Source organism: Bubalus kerabau, chromosome 11, assembly GCF_029407905.1.
Source record: "Bubalus kerabau isolate K-KA32 ecotype Philippines breed swamp buffalo chromosome 11, PCC_UOA_SB_1v2, whole genome shotgun sequence".
Lineage (NCBI taxonomy): Eukaryota > Metazoa > Chordata > Mammalia > Artiodactyla > Bovidae > Bubalus > Bubalus kerabau.
The window spans coordinates 76,119,678-76,138,780 of record NC_073634.1 but is presented as its reverse complement, the minus strand read 5'-3'; the positions used below and the strand labels follow the sequence as shown (position 1 = coordinate 76,138,780).

The 19,103-nt window shown below is 39.7% G+C and overlaps 2 protein-coding genes across 3 annotated transcripts in view; one reads left to right on the top strand and one right to left on the bottom strand.

Moving 5' to 3' along the window:
• Nucleotides 1-8,786, bottom strand: part of HADHA (hydroxyacyl-CoA dehydrogenase trifunctional multienzyme complex subunit alpha) — a 43,444-nt gene extending 34,658 nt beyond the window's left edge. Inside the window, exons 1-4 of the mRNA XM_055540733.1 lie at nucleotides 8,582-8,786; nucleotides 3,156-3,197; nucleotides 2,992-3,062; nucleotides 1,576-1,709 (exon numbers count right to left, since the gene is read on the bottom strand). Coding sequence (XP_055396708.1) covers nucleotides 1,576-1,709; nucleotides 2,992-3,062; nucleotides 3,156-3,197; nucleotides 8,582-8,648 — 314 coding nt within the window. The 5' untranslated portion in view covers nucleotides 8,649-8,786. The remainder of the gene's footprint in view (nucleotides 1-1,575; nucleotides 1,710-2,991; nucleotides 3,063-3,155; nucleotides 3,198-8,581) is intronic.
• Nucleotides 8,787-8,929: 143 nt separating this feature from the next.
• HADHB (hydroxyacyl-CoA dehydrogenase trifunctional multienzyme complex subunit beta) overlaps nucleotides 8,930-19,103 on the top strand; it is a 31,289-nt gene continuing 21,115 nt past the window's right edge. Inside the window, exons 1-4 of one of the 2 annotated variants that reach the window (XM_055540735.1) lie at nucleotides 8,930-9,061; nucleotides 15,409-15,483; nucleotides 15,592-15,636; nucleotides 17,885-17,984. In XM_055540735.1, coding sequence (XP_055396710.1) covers nucleotides 15,417-15,483; nucleotides 15,592-15,636; nucleotides 17,885-17,984 — 212 coding nt within the window. In that variant the 5' untranslated portion in view covers nucleotides 8,930-9,061; nucleotides 15,409-15,416. Of the gene's footprint in view, nucleotides 9,062-9,126; nucleotides 9,622-15,408; nucleotides 15,484-15,591; nucleotides 15,637-17,884; nucleotides 17,985-19,103 lie in introns of those variants that run through there. The other variant, XM_055540734.1, reaches the window with a different exon arrangement.

Below are 19,103 nucleotides of genomic sequence, written 5' to 3'. Positions count from 1 at the left end.
TCCACTATCATATTGGGCACCTACCAACCTGGGGAGTTCATCTTTCTCTGTCCTATCTTTTTGCCTTTTCATACTGTTCATGGGGTTCTCAAGGCAAGAATACTGAAGTGGTTTGCCATTCCCTTCTCTAGCAGATCACATTCTGTCAGACCTCTCCGCCATGACCCGTTCATCTTAGGTGGCCCCACACAGCATGGCTTAGTTTCACTGAGTTAGACAAGGCTGTGGTCCATGCGATCAGATTGGCTTGTTGTCTGTGATTGTAGTTTCAGTCTGTCTGCCCTCTGATGCCCTCCCTTAGTGCCTACTGTCTTCCTTGGGTTTCTCTTACCTTGGACGTGGGGTATCTTCACAGCTGCTCCAGCAAAGTGCAGCTGCCGCTCCTTATCTTGGATGTGGGATATCTCCTCACAGCCATACTGAACAATGTTTAAAAATATACAAGCACCTTAAATACAAATTATTAAGCCACTAATGCTGGCTATCATTGCCTAAACTTCAAAGAATCATAAAACAAATACCTATTTTTTACAGAATTAACAACTGTCAACATTTTAACCCGTTAAACGAACACGAAGTTACCATCTCTCCTTATTTTTGCTTTAAAGTGTAAAATAGTTATATATACATATATTATATCATGAAAAAAAAGAAAGAAAATATTAGCTGTATTGGTAAAGTACTCTCTGACCTCCTCAAGTTCTATCAGCTACTTCATTTACCCTGAAACATCCATTATCATACTTGCAGTACAATCTTCAGACCAACTATGTATTTGTATCCATAAATAATACAGAGAAGTATTTTATGTGTTGTTTTAAAATGTTTACATAAACTATATACTGTACCAAATATTCTGCAAGTTGCTTTGTTTTTTTAATTTAACATATTTTTGAGTTCTAACATTATGCTGTAGATCTAGTTAGATCCTTTGAATTGTTTTTATAGCATTTTATCTTAAGAATATTCCACATTTACTTATCTATTACCCTCATGACTGATATTTAGTTTGTTTCAAATTCTTCACTATTGTAAATTACACAGAACTGAACATCCTTATGCATGTATGGGTCCTAAAAAACAAAGGATGGGATTTCTCCAGCATACATACCTAGAAGAGATTATATGATACGTGTATTTTCAGTTTTACTAAATTTTATCAAATTGTTCTCCAAGGTGGCTATACCAATTTTCAGTCCTACTAGTAACACTCAACTTTCTCATTTTTCCAAGTCTTTGCTAACATAATATTTTCAAACTTTTAAATGTTTGCTGGTCTGACAGATAGGAAAAAAAGGGCATCTCATTGTTAGTTTGGTTTTATAGTAATTATTCTACTCAAATACTGCTCCTTGAACTACTTTCAACTTCTTTAAAGAGAGGCTGGATTCAGTCTTATAAGGTTTAAGCAACAAGTCTCTCTTTATCAACTTTATTTATATTCATGAAAATAACACAAAAAGTAACTTTCAGAGAAAATTTACTTCTACTTTCTTTTCAAATGAGAAATGATAAGGCCTAAAAAACATACCTTTAGCCAAGATAAAATGTGATTTCAAATTTTCTGAAACTTACTTCAGATCAGCACCTGCAATGAAGCAGCCTGGCTTTGTTGAGATAAGGACGGCACTTCTGATCTGACTGCTAGACCAGACTTCATTCATTACTTCCATGAACTCTGAATGCAGTTCTTGACTTAGAGTATTCACCTGTCAAAGGGAAATACACATATATCTAATGGTTTAAATTTTACATAGTAGACATACAAATCACCACCCAAGGCTATTTTGATTACAGGAAATATATTTACCCAGGAGAAATATACTGTTAAAAGAAATAGGGAAATAAACAAACCAACATGCCAGCAGCTATTTATTCAGGTGCTTTGGCCAATGCCTCCCTCTAAAAAATAGTTCTCCTTAAAGGAGGAACTCATAGTCCTAAGAGTTTGAATCATATGCAGGCTATAAAGTAAGTCTACATTTACCAGCATGGAAAAAAATTTGTATAATGTTAAGGGAGAAAAAGAATAAAAATTAGACAAATAGTATGATCTTAATTTTTAGAATACTGTTTGCTGAAACTAGATTAAATGTTATAAGTGGTTATCTTGGGGTTTGGAGTATGAATGATTGTTATTTTCCTCTTAATTGCTTTCAAACGTCCAACCATAGGCATTTGTTATATTTGTGTTCAGGAAAAATGCTTAACTTAGAAAATACTGAAAAAATACCATAAGTCTGAATCACTGCTCAGTAAATGCCAACCTCACTCTAGGGAAGGGGACTGGCTCTTACTTTCCTTAATTTGTGTTAGATGTTAATTGCTTGCATCTAGGTCCTCCTACTTCATTTAGGTCTCTGGTAACAAGATTTCTGAAACAGGAAATCTTTACAGCAACTTTAGGTGGGGGGAAAGCATGAGCTCCTCAAATATAGCTTTTCTTGGCAAAAGATTGGATTAATGCTGCACATTTTGTTGAAGTTGCCAAAAACAAATGAAGCCCCATTTTGAGTGGAATTTGATTTCTGATAACATGAATTGCACCAAGTCATTCAAGGCCCTCAGGAACCTTAATGACATTTAACTCAGTCAACTTACTATGAGTAATGACTCATGTCAGGCAGGTTAAGAAAGCTGACATAAGAACCTCATAGTTAAGACAAGTAGGTCAATTTTAATTCTTATAAACAAAGCTTGCACTTGGCTTCTTATCTAATAAACTATCTTATAATTCTACAGTGTAACAGAAGGCATGTATTAATCCTTGATGTTAATCTGATACCTTCACAGTGAACTAGAAAGAATTCTTAAACAAGGATGTCTGCTGCAGAAAACTGCATCCTGTGGGCAAGTTCTCAAGCTCTATCAAAACTGTAAACTCATGTGACAAGATTAGCATCAAATTAGTGGATTTATTTCTCTGCCATTCAGGAATGCATTAATGAATGCAGTGAGTAGAAATAAACTGCAGTAAATTAAATTAGTTACCTTTGAATTGGGTGAGTTAATTCGAATAACTGCCACATCCCCTTTGACTCCATAGTTAATATGGGTTCTGGCTAAAAAGAGAAGGAAAACTTATTTGTAAACATGTTTATGGCTAAATAAGTATAAAAAGCAATGAAAGCATGTCAGTGAGAAATCAAACTTACTCAGCAAAGCAGAGGACCTTGTAAAACTGCGGCAAATATAACCTGTAAGGAAACATATTTCACAATTAATTATTTTCAAAACAGAATTTCTATTTGTTGCTTGTTGTTCAGGTGCTAAGTCGTGTCCAACTCTTTGCGACACCCATGGACTACAGCATGCCAGGCTCCTATGTCCTCCACTATCCCCTGGAGTTTGTTCAAATTCATGAAATTCATGAATTTCTATAATACCTGCTACATATAACAACGCTGGAGTTTACAACAACAAGAAAACCAAAATTAGAACAAAGTGTTCCAGATCATTATTGTGACTATTACTGTATCTTTTTTGTTTCAATTATCAGGACATATGATTATCTGGATACTAAATGTGGTGGTTGGAATGGCCTCTCAAGGATGTCCATGTCCCCAGAAATTGAGTATGTTAGGTTATATGGCAAACGGAGATAAAGGATGCAAATGGAATGAAGGTGGCTAATTTGCTGACCTTAATACAGGGAGATTAGCCTGGAGTATTCAGCTATACAGTGTAATTATAAAGGAGCAGAAAAAGGCAAAAGAACCAGAAGATGGCAGCATGAGAACCCACTCTGCTGGCTATGAAGAAGTCAAAAAATGCAGGCAGCCTCTGGAAGCTAGAAAAAGCAAGGAAACAGATTCTCCCTTAGAGTGTCCAGAATGAACTCAGTCCTGCCAATACCTCTTGATTTCAGCCCAGTAAGACTCATTTCTGATGTCCATAACTGTAAGATCATAAATTTGTATTGTTTCAGATGCTGTTTGTGGAAATTTAGGGCCACAATAGGAAACAAATACACTAAAGCAATAAGTAATCTACTGATACAAAGCAATCTGTAACGTCAGTTCCAAATGCATTCCAAAGGTATCTCAAGCACATTCTCCAGCCGGGTCCTCTTGCATTTTTATGGAGAGATGGACTTCCCAGTGTCATGAAAAGTAAAATCAAGGTGCATCAGAGACTCCGTGAGTCTCTCCATCCTGCAGTTCTTTAAAGGAGGGGAAGAGAAGGCACAGAAAAGCAGCAGCTTTGTACTGCCTTAAAGGCCAAACGACGTGCTATTAAAGAAAGAAAACTGTAGATGGTGCCAGAACCACAGCGGGGTGATCACCGGTTCTGTCTGCATTTTTTTCTTTAAGCAATCTAAATCAGTACTCACAGGGCAAAGACAAAGGACCTGAGAGTCCCAAGCCTTGGGTTCAACCATCAAGTTTACCATTCACTAGCTGTATGGCCATGTATAAGTCTCTTAGAATATTTCAGTGTTCTTACAAAGATAGAAGTATAAGTGATGTAATGATTATAACAGTACCTGTAAATCAAAGTGCTACACTAAAGTAAATTAAGATAGGAGAAGCCAGCCATCTCCTCAATCTCCAGTGCCTCTATTTCACTAATGATAAACTTCCTTTTGCTTTTCCATTATTTGCAAGCTGTATCATCTGTATTTATCACTCTTCCTTTTTTATATCTGTATCAGTTCAGTTCAGTCGCTCAGTCGTGTCTGACTCTTTGCAACCCCATGAACCGCAGCACACCAGGCCTCCCTGTCCATCACCAACTCCCGGAGTTCACCCAAACCCATGTCCATTGAGTCGGTAATGACATCCAACCATCTCATCTTCTGTCGTCCCCTTCTCCTCCTGCCCTCAATCTTTCCCAGCATCAGGGTCTTTTCAAATGAGTCAGCTCTTCTCATCAGGTGGCCAAAGGATTGGAGTTTCAGCTTCAACATCAGTCCTTCCAATGAACACCCAGGACCAGTCTCCTTTAGGATGGACTGGTTGGATCTCCTTGCAGTCAAGGGACTGTCAAGAGTCTTCTCCAGCACCACAGTATTGCAGTTTCACAAAGCCTTATTTTGAGATTCTGTCTACAACAATCTTTCCCTTCCCTGCCCCAATTTTTATCTTTATTACTCACTGTTTGGTTCTCTAATCACTGCATCTGTAGCAGCTGTTTCCCCCAAGTAAACTGCAGTCTCCTCCAACATCATCTCGGAGTCATTCATTGTACAACTAAAGTCTAGTGCAGTCTAACAGAACTGCTCCAGGCACCCAGAGTGAGCAGCAAGATAAAAATCCCTGTCTCTGTGGAGGAGGTGAAAATAGGTTTGGCATGAAAAGAGAGTTTGCCAATAAACTAAACATTCTGTGGGAGGGAAACCAGGTAATAAGCAATTATGACTAGAACAGGGTAAACTGAATTAGTGAGTGTGAATTGATTAGGGATGCAGGGTGGGAGAGGTGAGGTGGAAAGATAGACAAAAGACAAGAAACGTAAATATGTTAGAAGATACGCACCTAAGAAAAAAAACAAAATAGAGCAGGTGGAGGGACACGGGTTGTAATTCTGAAGACTAAATATCGGAGACAACTTGCCTTTGCGCCACCCCCCCTGCCCCACACCCATAGAGACATACACTAAATCAAGAGATAAAAAAAAGAGAAAAATCACCAAATATACAACCATATCTGAACTGGAAAATAATTTCAAATCACAATAAACTAAATTAAGTTGAAATAAAGGGTAGCTTTGCTTTTAGAATACAGCCTTACTCACTAACCTAACTAGGAAAGCTTACTTCAGAGCAGCTGGGTGAACTCTCACCCATATTTCCCACACCAGCAAAAGAGAGAGAACCCTTTACTCTACTTTTTAATCATTTTAACTCAAGAAGATACCTATAAGACCTAAGACTATAGCAGTGGAGAGAGCTGGATTATGCTGATACATATTTCAAATATGAACGTGTTACTATTGTTGTTAACAATCAACAGTTTTTCTCAATATCTAGTCCTGGTGAAGGGACAGGATTATGTAAGTAAGAGTCAAATTTAAATATACACCATATGCTAAGATATCTGCCTTCAATTCATTACCTGAGAAATTGTTCTACTACTTATGTAATTAGGAATTTGGATTAGAATAGGAGTGGGGGGTAGAGAATAAGAGTGGGAATTAAGATATTTTGATCAAGATGTGATCTTCATTTGATAGTCATACTCAGAATTATAGCACTCATGCAGGAATGGGTTAAAACTTCAAGAAGTACAAATCAGTGTGAAGAATTTTAATCATCCATCATTAAATATCATAGTCTCATTAAAAGTCTGGCACTACCTAGGCACAGACTTTTAATTAGTGTTAGTCTTTTCAGTCTAAATGGCAATCCAGGTATGCAAGTAATTTTAAATTCACTTTCTAGGCCTTTTTTTTTCAAAATTTATACATTGTTACTAAAAGGGGCAATAACTAATAAGTCATATTTTCTTTAAGAAATTTTAAATTAATTTTTATTAGAGTACAGTTGATTTATCAACACAATATTGTCTTAGTTTCTGCTGTACAACAAAGTAAATCAGTTATACACATACATGTATCCACTCTTTTTTAGATTCTATTCCCATATAGGTCACTACAGAGTACTGAGTTCCCTGAGCTTTATAGCAGGTTCTTATTAGTTATCTGTTTTACATATAGTAGCGTGTGTATGTCAGTACCAATCCCCCAATTTATCTTTCCCCTCAGCCATATTTTCTTATAGGTTAAAACAGAATGCAAAATATAGATACACATGTATGTATCTATACTTCTATACAAAAAACATAGAAAAAGTAAGCTTGTAACTTTATCACACATGTACAATGTAAAAATTACTTTAAAAAAGTCTCAGATATATAAAATCATAATTCTTCAGGGCAGGGAAGAGTTAATAATAGCTAATATTTATTAATAATAATAGCACTATACTCCATGAAAAATTGCTTTACACCTAAAATACGCCCTTTAAAGCTCACAAGGTGGTATTATTCCCCATTTCACAAATGAGAAAACAGACATAGAAATGACTTGCCCAAGGTCACCAAAGGGTAAGGTCACCAGTGGGTAAAAGGCAGAGCCAGATTGAAACTGAGAAGTCACACTCCAAATCTAATGTTTTTAATTGCATTACCTTAAAATCAATGAAAGGGAAGTTCAAAAATATACATCTGATAATTTTAAAGTGTTAAACCAAAAATGTGGTTTACATTTTTGTAATTCCACAAAAATATGGAACACAATCAAACTGTTAGGTAACATGACCAAATACTAACAGTAGGTATGTGAGTAGTAAGAGAAAGGGTGATTATTTTTTGCTTAACCCTTTCCCCCAATCTTTGCAACATTTCAATTTTCTGTAGTGTTATGACAGGTATGCACACACATACAGAGCAGTCCCGTGGAGACTAAAAACATTGGTCAAAATAACAAAGCAGAAAAGGTTCAAACATTCAAAATTAGTCCCTTACAGTAAAGGCACTCCTCTAAAAACAGCATACAGTGATTCAGAAGCAGGAAGGCATTTTATAAATTATATTTCTAATTAAGTAACCGATATTAAGTACAACATGCAATAAAAAGTCACATTTCACCTTACAGATTTGAGACAGAAGGAAAATGCTTAATTTTCCACAAGCACCCACTTTAACTCTTTCACTGCCAGTTTGAAGAGAAAAAGACAATACAGCTAATGCAAGCTAACTGGATATAGTCAGAAACAAGGGTAGAAATAGTTGGTAAAATTATCTAATATCTTGTTCTTTAAGATACAAGGTATCTGCATTTTTTTTTTTAAGTGCTTCTTCTGGAAAGTTGCAGAATCTGCCTCTTGAGATTCTACATATTATACATTCACACGGGAATTACTGGAGCTGCAAGAGTTCAGCTTCCTGTTGAAGTGTGCTACTGCTAAGTCACTTCAGTCGTGTCCGACTCTGTGCGACCCCATAGACGGCAGCCCACCAGGCTCCCCCATCCCTGGGATTCTCCAGGCAAGAATACTGGAGTGGGTTGCCATTTTCTTCTCCAATGCGTGAAAGTGAAGTCGCTCAGTCGTGTCCGACTCTTAGCAACCCAATGGACTGCAGCCTACCAGGCTCCTCCACCCAGTGTGGTAATAGGTAAAAGGTTGTGAGGGAAAGGCGCAGGGAATGGCAGTCATTTGCAAGACTGGTTTATTTCATACAAGAAGTAAATAAGATGCTCCCCGTTACAGGCAAGGTGCAGTGAAGCACAAAGATGTGACAGATTGGACTGTCCTTGTCCTCTTAGTCCTCCCAATCCAGTAGGGACAAGTTCAAGGCCATCATTAAAGAAAGTAAGAGGAGACCTGCGGAAAATGCCAGACCGGGTGGACAAGACTCAGAGACGTTAGGGGCTACGAAGCCTGAAACCACTGCAGGACTCAAAACGAGAGAGAAAATGTCAGTCGCTGCGCCAGGGAATGAGACCGGGTCTCAGAGCAGCATCACTCCCCCTCATCCAGGACCGCGGCAGGGAGGTGGCAGCCATGGGGAGACGCGGCTCCCGGGTCTCCGCAGGAGTTCTGCCCCGGGGCCGTGGGGTGCCTTCAACCAGGCCTCACCTGAGCAGCGGAGCGTCCGGCAGGCAGTAAAGCGGCTGAGGCTGCCAATTGCTCGAGAGGCCACCATCTTGAGAGGGAACTGACGAAAGTGGAAAGCCCTTCAAGTGCGGGCAGCCGAGTAGAGGACTTTTCTTCCCTCAGCCTGACACTCTCCAGGCGCCCGACGTACTGCCTGACTGAAAACCCGCGACTGAAACCCCGATGGCGAGTTGCCGCCGGCTCCTTAACCTTGCCCTTCGCTTCCGGCTAACGCTCCGTTAGCCGAAAAAAAAGGACACTTTCTCCGCAGGGAAGGAAAAAAGCTCAGAGAGGACAGCTTTCCGGATTTTCCAGTCAGGCAGCCGGCGGGCAGGCAGGGAGGCCTGTGAGGCCCGCGAAGGGTCCTTTCCAGGGAGGCCCCGCCTCTTGGTACCCGTCGGGTCCTGTCGTACCGGCGGGAGCCTTGCCTGCGGCTGGAGACTCAGCCTACGACAACCTAAGGTGAGAAGGGGCGTGCGCTGGGCTACCGCGAGCCCTTTCTCCGGCTGGGTCCGCAGTTTCCCGCCTGCTACGCCTGTGCCCGCGGCCGCCTGGCCTCCTCTCCCTGGATTTCGAGGGAGCGGAAAGAAGTTTCTCAATCCGGGTCTCCAGTACTAGCGCAGTTTGGGCAGTAATTTGGCCTAGCGTTCTGTCTGTAGCTCCGAGCAACGATGTCGCCTATGCCTTTTAATTTATCACCGCAAGTTAACTAACTTGTGTGTGTGTCGGTTTAAAGCGCTGGTCTGTGTTCCAGTGGTGTTGTAACCCTTATTTTGCCTGTAGGCAGGTCGGCGGCTATTGAGAATCGGAACAGGGTCAGGAGTATTACCCCTTTTATAAAGCTTTCGAGGGTGAATCTCGGTTGTGTGGCTTTTTTGGAACTCGATTGTCGGAGGAACTGAGGCATTCCTGTGTCCGGCTCCGACAGCCAAGGCTCAAGATCATTTTCTCATTCAGAAGGGAACCGAAGATCATCTGGTCTTTCATCTCCTTCACTGCATCGGTGAAGCCCATGAATCAGAGTGAGTCAGTTTACCCATGGCCACAGGTGGTAGCCTGTGTCTACTAACTTCTAGGCAAGAGCTCTGCACTACATGATAGCTGTTTTTGTGCTGGAGAGAGACGCTTGAGCCCTGGAATAAATTAATTGATTCCAAAAAGTGATGTTGAGGACCCTCTAGGTCGTTTCACCGCCATCTCATTTAATCCTCACGATCCCCAAATTGTTACTTAACGTTTTGTAGGTAAAGCTTGGGGGGCATGGTGATTTATATAAATTACTTGCTAGGTGGCAGAGCCAGATTCGGGCATACATTTGTGCCACTTTTCACCAGATTGTTCCTCAGGAGAGGGAGAAGGAAGAGGCAGGGGGAAATGGCAGGGAAGTTGAGACTGAATTGAGGAGTATGGGAAGAAGAGAGGTTTCTGTTTAAAGCTCAAGTCAAATGGTGAGTCTTCCATCACTGAGCACGTTAAGCAGAATCTGGATGAGCAGTGACCTCTTAATTTACAAGAAAGGATTCTTGATGATCACCAAAGGCCCTCCAACTTATAAGGTTTTTACAGTTCAAAGCTTGTCCTGCCCATGCAATGCTTTTTCATTTAATTCAGTGTAGTACTTATTGTTTAGATCAGGAATGGCAAACTTTTTCTGTAAAGGGCCAGGTAGTAAATAGTTTAGGCTTTATAACCCACATTGATCTCTGCCGTATATTCTTTGTTTTATTTTGCTCTACAACTCTTTAAAAATGTGAAATCTATATAGCTAGAGGCCCATGGGTTGTAGTTTGTCAGCCCCTGATTTAGGTTACTGTTTGACTCTCTGACTTCTTTGTTTCTTGTACTCTGAGCAAAATCATAAGCTCCATCAAGGACAGAAATGTTATTTTTCTCACTGTGGCTTTCATAAAGGGGAACTAAAGACCTTTATACCATCACCTACTGATACTAATAGCAAGCACAGGTATAACTCTTTATGGAATATGAGTTTTAACCCTTTGTTTTCCATGTTACAAATGTTTTCTCTGAATCTATTGTTAGCCTTTTAACTTTATTTTAGTATCTTTTACTGTGTAGATATTTTAAATGCTTATTTAATCAGATTTTTTAGTTACTTTCCATTATGGCCTCTGGGTGTTATCCCATATGTTGGAAACCTTTCCCCATCTAAGATTATAAAAATATTCTCTGATATTTTCTTATAGCAGGTTAAAAAGTATATATTTAGATTAATCCATCTGTAATTTGTACATACAGTGTGAGCTATGGATCTAATTTTTTTCCAAGTGGTTAGACATTTCCCCAGAAAATCTATTGAGTAAGTCATCTTTCTCCCACTTATTTGAAATGTTTTCTTTATTATATACTAAGTTCTCATACATATGAGTATGCTTCTGAACTTACTACATCCTGTTCTGTTGATTCAGTTCAGTTCAGTCACTGAGTCGTGTCTGACTCTTTGCAACCTGGACTGCAGCACGCTTCCCTGTCCATCACCAATTCCTGGAGCTTACTCAAACTCATGTCCATTGAATTGGTGATGCCATCCAACAATCTCATCCTCTGTCATCCCCTTCTCCTCCTGCCTTCAATCTTTCCCAGCATCAGGGTCTTTTCCAGTGAATCAGTTCTTGGCATCAGGTGGCCAAAGTATTGGAGTTTCAGGATCAGTCCTTCAAATGAGTATTCAGGACTGATTTCCTTTAGGTTCAGCACTGTTTAATTCCTGGTGCTTTGTAGAAAGTTTTGATATCTGTTAGAGCAAGGTGTCCCTTTTTTTATTTTCTTGACTGTTTTCATGAATTTTATTTCAAAATAAGCTTTACTTAAGGAGACTTGTTTGCTATGACCAGTGCATTTTCTTGGCAAAACTCTATCAGTCTTTGCCCTGCTTCATTCCGTATTCCAAGGCCGAATTTGCCTGTTACTCCAGGTGTTTCTTGACTTCCTACTTTTGCATTCCAGTCCCCTATAATGAAAAGGACATCTTTTTTGGGTGTTAGTTCTAAAAGGTCTTGTAGGTCTTCATAGAACCGTTCAGCTTCTTCAGTGTTACTGGTTGGGGCATAGACTTGGATTACTGTGATATTGAATGGTTTGCCTTGGAAACGAACATAGATCATTCTGTCATTTTTGAGATTGCATATAAGTACTGCATTTTGGACTCTTTTGTTGACCATGATGGCTACTCCATTTCTTCTGAGGGATTCCCGCCCACAGTAGTAGATGTAATGGTCATCTGAGTTAAATTCACCCATTCCAGTCCATTTTAGTTCGCTGATTCCTAGATTGTCGACATTCACTCTTGCCATCTCTTGTTTGACCACTTCCAATTTGCCTTAATTCATGGACCTGACATTCCAGGTTCCTATGCAATATTGCTCTTTACAGCATCGGACCTTGCTTCTATCACCAGTCACATCCACAGCTGGGTCTTGTTTTTGCTCTGGCTCCATCCCTTCATTCTTTCTGGAGTTATTTCTCCACCGATCTCCAGTAGCATATTGGGCACCTACTGACCTGGGGAGTTCCTCTTTCAGTATCCTATCATTTTGCCTTTTCATACAGTTCATGGGGTTCTCAAGGCAAGAATACTGAAGTGGTTTGCCATTCCCTTCTCCAGTGGACCACATTCTGTCAGATCTCTCCACCATGACCCGCCTGTCTTGGGTTGCCCCACGAGCATGGCTTAGTTTCATTGAGTTAGACAAGGCTGTGGTCCTAGTGTGATTAGATTGACTAGTTTCCAAAATCACTGCAGATGGTGACTGCAGCCATGAAATTAAAAGATGCTTACTCCTTGGAAGGAAAGTTATGACCAACCTAGATAGCATATTCAAAAGCAGAGACATTACTTTGCCAACAAAGGTCCGTCTAGTCAAGGCTGTGGTTTTTCCTGTGGTCATGTACGGATGTGAGAGTTGGACTGTGAAGAAGGCTGAGCACCAAAGAATTGATGCTTTTGAACTGTGGTGTTGGAGAAGACTCTTGAGAGTCCCTTGGACTGCAAGGAGATCCAACCAGTCCATTCTGAAGGAGATGAGCCCTGGGATTTCTTTGGAAGGAATGATGCTAAAGCTGAAACTCCAGTACTTTGGCCACCTGATGTGAATAGTTGACTCATTGGAAAAGACTCTGATGCAGGGAGGGATTGGGGGCAGGAGGAGAAGGGGACGACAGAGGATGAGATGGCTGGATGGTATCACTGACTCGATGGACATGAGTCTGAGTGAACTCCAGGAGTTGGTGATGTACAGGGAGGCCTGGCGAGCTGCGATTCAGGGGGTCGAAAAGAGTCGGACACGACTGAGTGACTGAACTGAACTGAACTGAAGGAGACTTGTATTCCAGACTCAAGTGGCATCAACTGTTGCTTCTGGATAAAGTGGTCCTTATCTCATGGGCCAGTTTGTGTCTTCCTGGCCAGAGTCGTTGAACATACATAAGCTGGTGAGCTGGTGAGAGGTTGGACTCCTCTTTTCAATCCATATATTTGATAAATGTGATTTTTTTTTTCTTTTTGGAAGCCACAGGACATCTCTTTTTAGCCTATGAAGACCTAAGAGAAATTAAATAAGGCTTTTATATTAGCTATTGCTGTATAGAGTTGGACCACAAAGAAGGCTGAGCACCAAAGAATTAATGCTTTCGAATTGCAGTGCTAGAGAAGACTCCTGAGAGTTCCTTGGACTGCGGGGAGATCAAACCAGTCAATCCTAAAGGAAATCAACCCTGAATATTCATCGGAAGGAATTTTCATTGGATGCTGAAGCTCTAATACTTTGGCCATGTAGTGGGAAGAGCCCATTCATTGAAAAAGAGCCTGATGCTGGGAAAGATTGAAGGCAAAAGAAGAAGAGGGTGGCAGAGGATGAGATGAGATTAGATAACATCCTCGACTCAACAGACATGAATTTGAGCAAACTCTGAGACGTTGTGAAGGATGGGGAAGAATGGCATGCTGCAGTTCATGGGATCTCAAAGAGTCAGACATGACTTAGTGACTGAACAACAAACAATTGTTGTGTAACAAATTACTCCAAAATTTAGTAGCTTAAAACAATAAAAATTTGTTATCTCATACAGTTTCTGAGGGCCAGGAATCTGGAGTGACCTGGCTGGGTTGTTCTGGCTTAGAGTTTCTCATGAGGTTGCAGTCAGAATGTTGTCCAGGCTTGTAGTCATCTGGAAACTTGTCTGTGCTAGAGGATCCACTTCCAAGCTCACTCACATGACTGTTGACAGGAGGTGTCATCCTCCTACCTTATCATGAGAGCCTCTTTGTGGGGCTGTTCCTGACGTGCCAGCTGCCTTCTCCTGGAGCGAGTTATCTGAGAGACAGACCAAGATGGGAACTGCAGGATCTCTTACAGCCAAATCTAAAAAGTGACATCTCAGAGAAGGCAATGGCAACCCACTCCAGTACTCTTGCATGGAAAATCCCATGGACGGAGAAGCCTGGTAGGCTGCAGTCCATGGGGTCGCTAAGAGTCGGACACGACTGAGCGACTTCACTTTCACTTTTCACTTTCCTGCATTGGAGAAGAAAATGGCAACCCACTCCAGTGTTCTTGCCAGGAGAATCCCAGGGATGGGGCAGCCTGGTGGGCTCCCGTCTATGGGGTCACGCAGAGTCGGACACGACTAAAGTGACTTAGCAGCAGCATCACTTCTGATGTATTCTTTGTTTACACCGACCAACCATGTAAATAAAAATTCAGAGAAGTGGAGTTACTGGTCAGAAGTTAGGTGTAGTTGTAATTTTTTGACAGTTAATTGCCAAATTGGCCTCCATAGGAATGTACCTGTGGAGGTGCAGCAGTTTATACTCTCAGCAGCAATATATGAGAGAGCCTGTTTGTGCAGCCTCTACCACACAGTGAATGTCAGACCTCTAAGTCAAATGGTATACCTCTCTGTGGCTGTAATTTGTATTTCTTTTATGAGTGAGATTGAACATGTATCTAAGAGCCATTTGTGTTTCCATTTCCATGAACACTTTGTTCATATCCTTTGCCCATTTTTTTCTTACTGTTTCATAGGAACTCATTATGGGGAATTTAGGAAAATGTTTTAATATATTTTAAATATGTTTTAATATGTAGGAGTTTTGTATTTTTATTATTTTGAAATAATATCAAGCTTATAAAAAAGTAGCAAGTGTAGTATATGAACTTTTTTTCTTATATCAGGTAAGAAGTGATACTTTGAATTCTTTAGTGTGTATCCCCTTCAAATACAAATATTACACAAGGCATTCTACATCATCACAATACAAGCATCAAAATCAGGAAAGTCACACTGGTGGCTTCCTGATCCTATCCAACAGTCTGTACCCCTTTGACCCTAGAGAAGAACATAACCTCTGGAGCTAGCATGCGTGTGTGCTCAGTCGCTTCAGTCATGTCCAAGTCTTCGTGATCCTGTGGACTATAGCCCACCAGATTCCTCTGTCATGGGATTCTCCAGCCAAGAATACTGCTGGAGCTAGACTGTCTGGCTTCAAATCATAGCTCTGCCTCTTACTAGTTACTCAATTCCTGTATACTTCAGTTTCTCATCTCACAAAAAGTACAATAATCCTGCTTACTTCACAGGTCCTTGTGAGAATTAATGATTAGATTAGTGGTTTGCATACTATGAAAGCTATGTCAACATAGCTATAATATTAGGGGAAAGGTAGTTGGTAATAGAGTAAATTTTTAAATATTTTATAGTAACCCATGGGTGAGATATCAGAGATCATAGCCTACAGTTTAAACTGCAGGTTGTTCAAATAACCCAGAAAGTCTTTTTGTTTTCTTTTTCAGATTTCAGAATGACTTCCCTCTTGACTTACACTTTTAAAAATCTTCCCAATACATCAAAATGGGCCCTCAGATTTTGTAAGTTTCATTTGTTCTTTCTTTTTAAGATTAGATTTGAATGTGTAAGTATCTTGTGCAAACATGGAATTGTACTGCTTTTTGTAAACACTTGATTGTGTCTTCCAGGTATGAGACCTCTGAGCAGTTCCTCCCAGCTACAAGCTGCCGCAGGTACAGTAATTTGTAAAAAATAAAAATATTTCTGATTTAAAAGTTAGATAATAGGATCTAGATTTGTGAATTTTTAATAAAAACAAAAACTAATTTTCTAACTCTCCCCTTTTTATGATCGATAAGAACATCACTGTTGCCTTCAAATTAAAACAATACAGGACCAATCAGTAATGATAGTACATGGTGTAAGGTGGCTTGAGGATGTTGGCTGGAGGCTTCTTTCTGGGATCTGGAGCCTATGGAGTCACTGAGGTTCTGTGTTTGTTAATTTGTTCTGTGTTAGTTTACTCAGGTTCTGGTTAGTTTACTCAGCTACTGGCTGTCAGTCCTAAAGATGCATGTGTGCTGAGTCACTCATGTCCAACTCTTTGTGACCTCACAGGTTGTAGCTCACGAGGCTCCTTTGTTCATGGGATTGTCCCAGGCAAGAATACTGGAGTGGGTTGCCATTTCCTCCTACAGGGGCTCTTCCTGACCCAGGGATCTAACCCCTGTCTCCTGCATTGGCAGGTGGATTCTTTCCCGCTAAGCCACCAGGGAAGCCCCAGTCCTAAAGATGATTGTGGAGCCAAAAGTTAACTTTTTACACTTTCAGTGACAGGCTTCTGTTACTGAGTATCTTTTAGTCCATGTGCAAGAGGATGCATACCTGAAATAGCTGTGACTAGTTAATAAAAGAAGGTTGTTTAGTCAATATGAAATGAAAAAAGAAAGAAATTTGTTGATACTATATGGTCTTTTAGACCCTTGGTAAACCCAGCGGATTAGGCTTCTTCACTGTTGAATACATACTTTTGTAGAACCTACTGTAGTTTTGTATATTCACTTGCCTGGGTCCTATATTGATCTATGACTTCTGATTTTGGTCTTGTTGTGGTATTTCTACCTGGATAATCACTTAATAAAAAAAATACCTTACCAAGATTCAGAAGAACTCTGCTTTGATTCAGTTCTACTTCTTTCTGGGCAGTTTGACCTTCAACTGATCATGTCATTTCCCTGCTTTATAGTTTTTTATCTAACAAAGAATAATAATTTTAGCCATGTTAACCTCAAGTAGTTATTAAGATATCTCAAACACTTTGAAATCTGTAAATTCAGTGGAAGTACAAGATGATATTTTATATTGTTTTATATATAGTATATTCCCAGGGGTCTGTTATTTAATCCCACCCAGAAAAGTTTCATGTTGTCATATAAAAAATATATTTTCTTTGGCTTCTAAACTCTAACTAGAATATAGATATGTATTAACCTCACAAAGAATAATAATAATTCCTTTCCATCTCATTTTACCTTTCACCTAATTCTAATGTTCACTCAGAAATTCTTACTGCAGTAACACAGATAGATCTGTTTCTTGCCAGCTGGGAGAAAGTCACATTGAATACCACGTTAAATACCATTTTTCTGGCATTGAGAATATTCTTCTTTATATTGCTCTTAAACAGTTTTTGTGTTTCTCTCTCCCCAACTACATTGTAAACCTTTGTGAGACTTAAGCCTTGTCATGTTACTGGTGTTTAACACTGTCCTACAAGTGGTTTGTTTTAACATTGATGTTGATAGTGGTACAAGAGGGCACATGTTAAGACAAAGGAATGTGATCAGCTGATTTGATGGGAGGAAAAGGGAATGTACTCGTGCTGAACAGGCTTTAGTTTGCAATAGGGCAGCAGAGGGCATAAAGAGGGAACTTGGGTTTTACTTTCCATATTTTAGTATTATTTATTTTTTTCTTTTTTAACCACCACTCATGTTTTGTTTTTTTTAATTAAAACATTAGAGAAAAGTTGCTTTTTAGATGTTACAAAACAGCTACACAAATTGAGTCAGACAGAGTCAGGAAGCATGCTAGGTTTTTGTCAAATTGCAGTAGTCACCAACCAGATGCCTTTATTTCTACATAGAAAAGCAAGAGTATTAAGGTATTAAGGGCAGACTTAATTGGTTGCTTTCAGTGAAATGGATTGTCAAGCACTTGATAAAAACAATTTGTTAATGGCATAAGCGATATTATCACTAGGTATAATCTCTATATTTGCCTTAAATTTTATTTGGAAACTTGAAAATGCTCACTAATTTCTTAATCCTTTTTTTTTCAGTTGTAGTGGTTTGGTAAATGACTAATGCAATTTGGCATGGAGTGATAAAATTCCTCTTAGAATGTCTATCTTTAAAAATGTAAAAACTTACCTGACTTCTTGTATTTTAATTAATTTTTTCTCTGAATTTTATTTTAAAGCTTCCCAGACGAAATCGAAAAAAACCCTAGCCAAACCCAACATAAGGAATATTGTGGTGGTGGATGGTGTTCGCACTCCATTTTTGCTATCAGGCACTTCGTAAGTATGAAATGATTCTGTTACTTGTTATTCCTTTTTTTCTTTTTTCTCTCCAGCTGTATTGAGGTATGATTAACAAATAAAAACTGCATATATTTAGGTTATACAATGTGATTGTTTTTTAAGGAATACAATGTGATGATTCAATGTATATTGTTGTTCAGTCACTAAGTTGTGTCCGACTCTCTGCAACACCATGGACTGCAGCACGCTGGGCTTCCCTGTCCTTCACTATCTCCTGGAGTTTGCTCATGCTCACGTCCTTGAGTCAGTGATACCATCCAACCATCTTATTTTTCTGTTGCCCCCTTCTCCTGCCCTCAGTCTTTCTCAGCATCAGGGTCTTTTCCAGTGAGTTGGCTCTTCGCATCAGGTGGCCAAAGTTTTGGAGGTTCAGCTTCAACTCAGTTATTCCAATGAATTGTCGAGGTTGATTTCATTTAGGATTGACTGGTTTGATCTTGCTGTCCAAGGAACTGTCAAAGAGTCTTCTCCAGCACCACAGTTTGAAAACATCAATTCTTTGGCGCTCAGCCTTCTTTATGATTCAACTCTCATACCCGTACATGACTACTTGAAAAACCATACCTTTGACTATATGGACCTTTGTGGGCAAAATGATGTCTCTGCTTTTTAATACACTGTCGAGGTTTGTCATAGCTTTTCTTCCAAAGAGCAAGCTTCTTTTAATTTCATGGCTGCAGTCACCATCCAACTGGTTTTGGAGCTCAAGAAAGTAAAGTCTGTCACTGTTTCCCTTTTTTCCCCATCTATTTGCATGAAGTAATGGGACTGAATGCCATGATCTTAACTTTTTGAATGCTTACGTTTAAGCCAGCTTTTTCACTCTTGCACCTTCATCAAGAGGCTATTTAGTTCCTCTTTGCTTTCTGCCATTAGGGTGGTGTCCTCTGCACATCTGAGGTTGTTAATGTTTCTCAAGGCAATCTTGATGCCAGCCTGTGATTCATCCAGCCCAGTACTTCACATGATGTACTCTGCATGTAAGTTAAATAAAGAGAGTGACAATATACAGCCTTGATGTACTCCTTTTGCAATTTTGAACCAATCTGTTGTTCCACGTCTGGTTCTGTTGCTTCTTGACCTACATTTAATGTG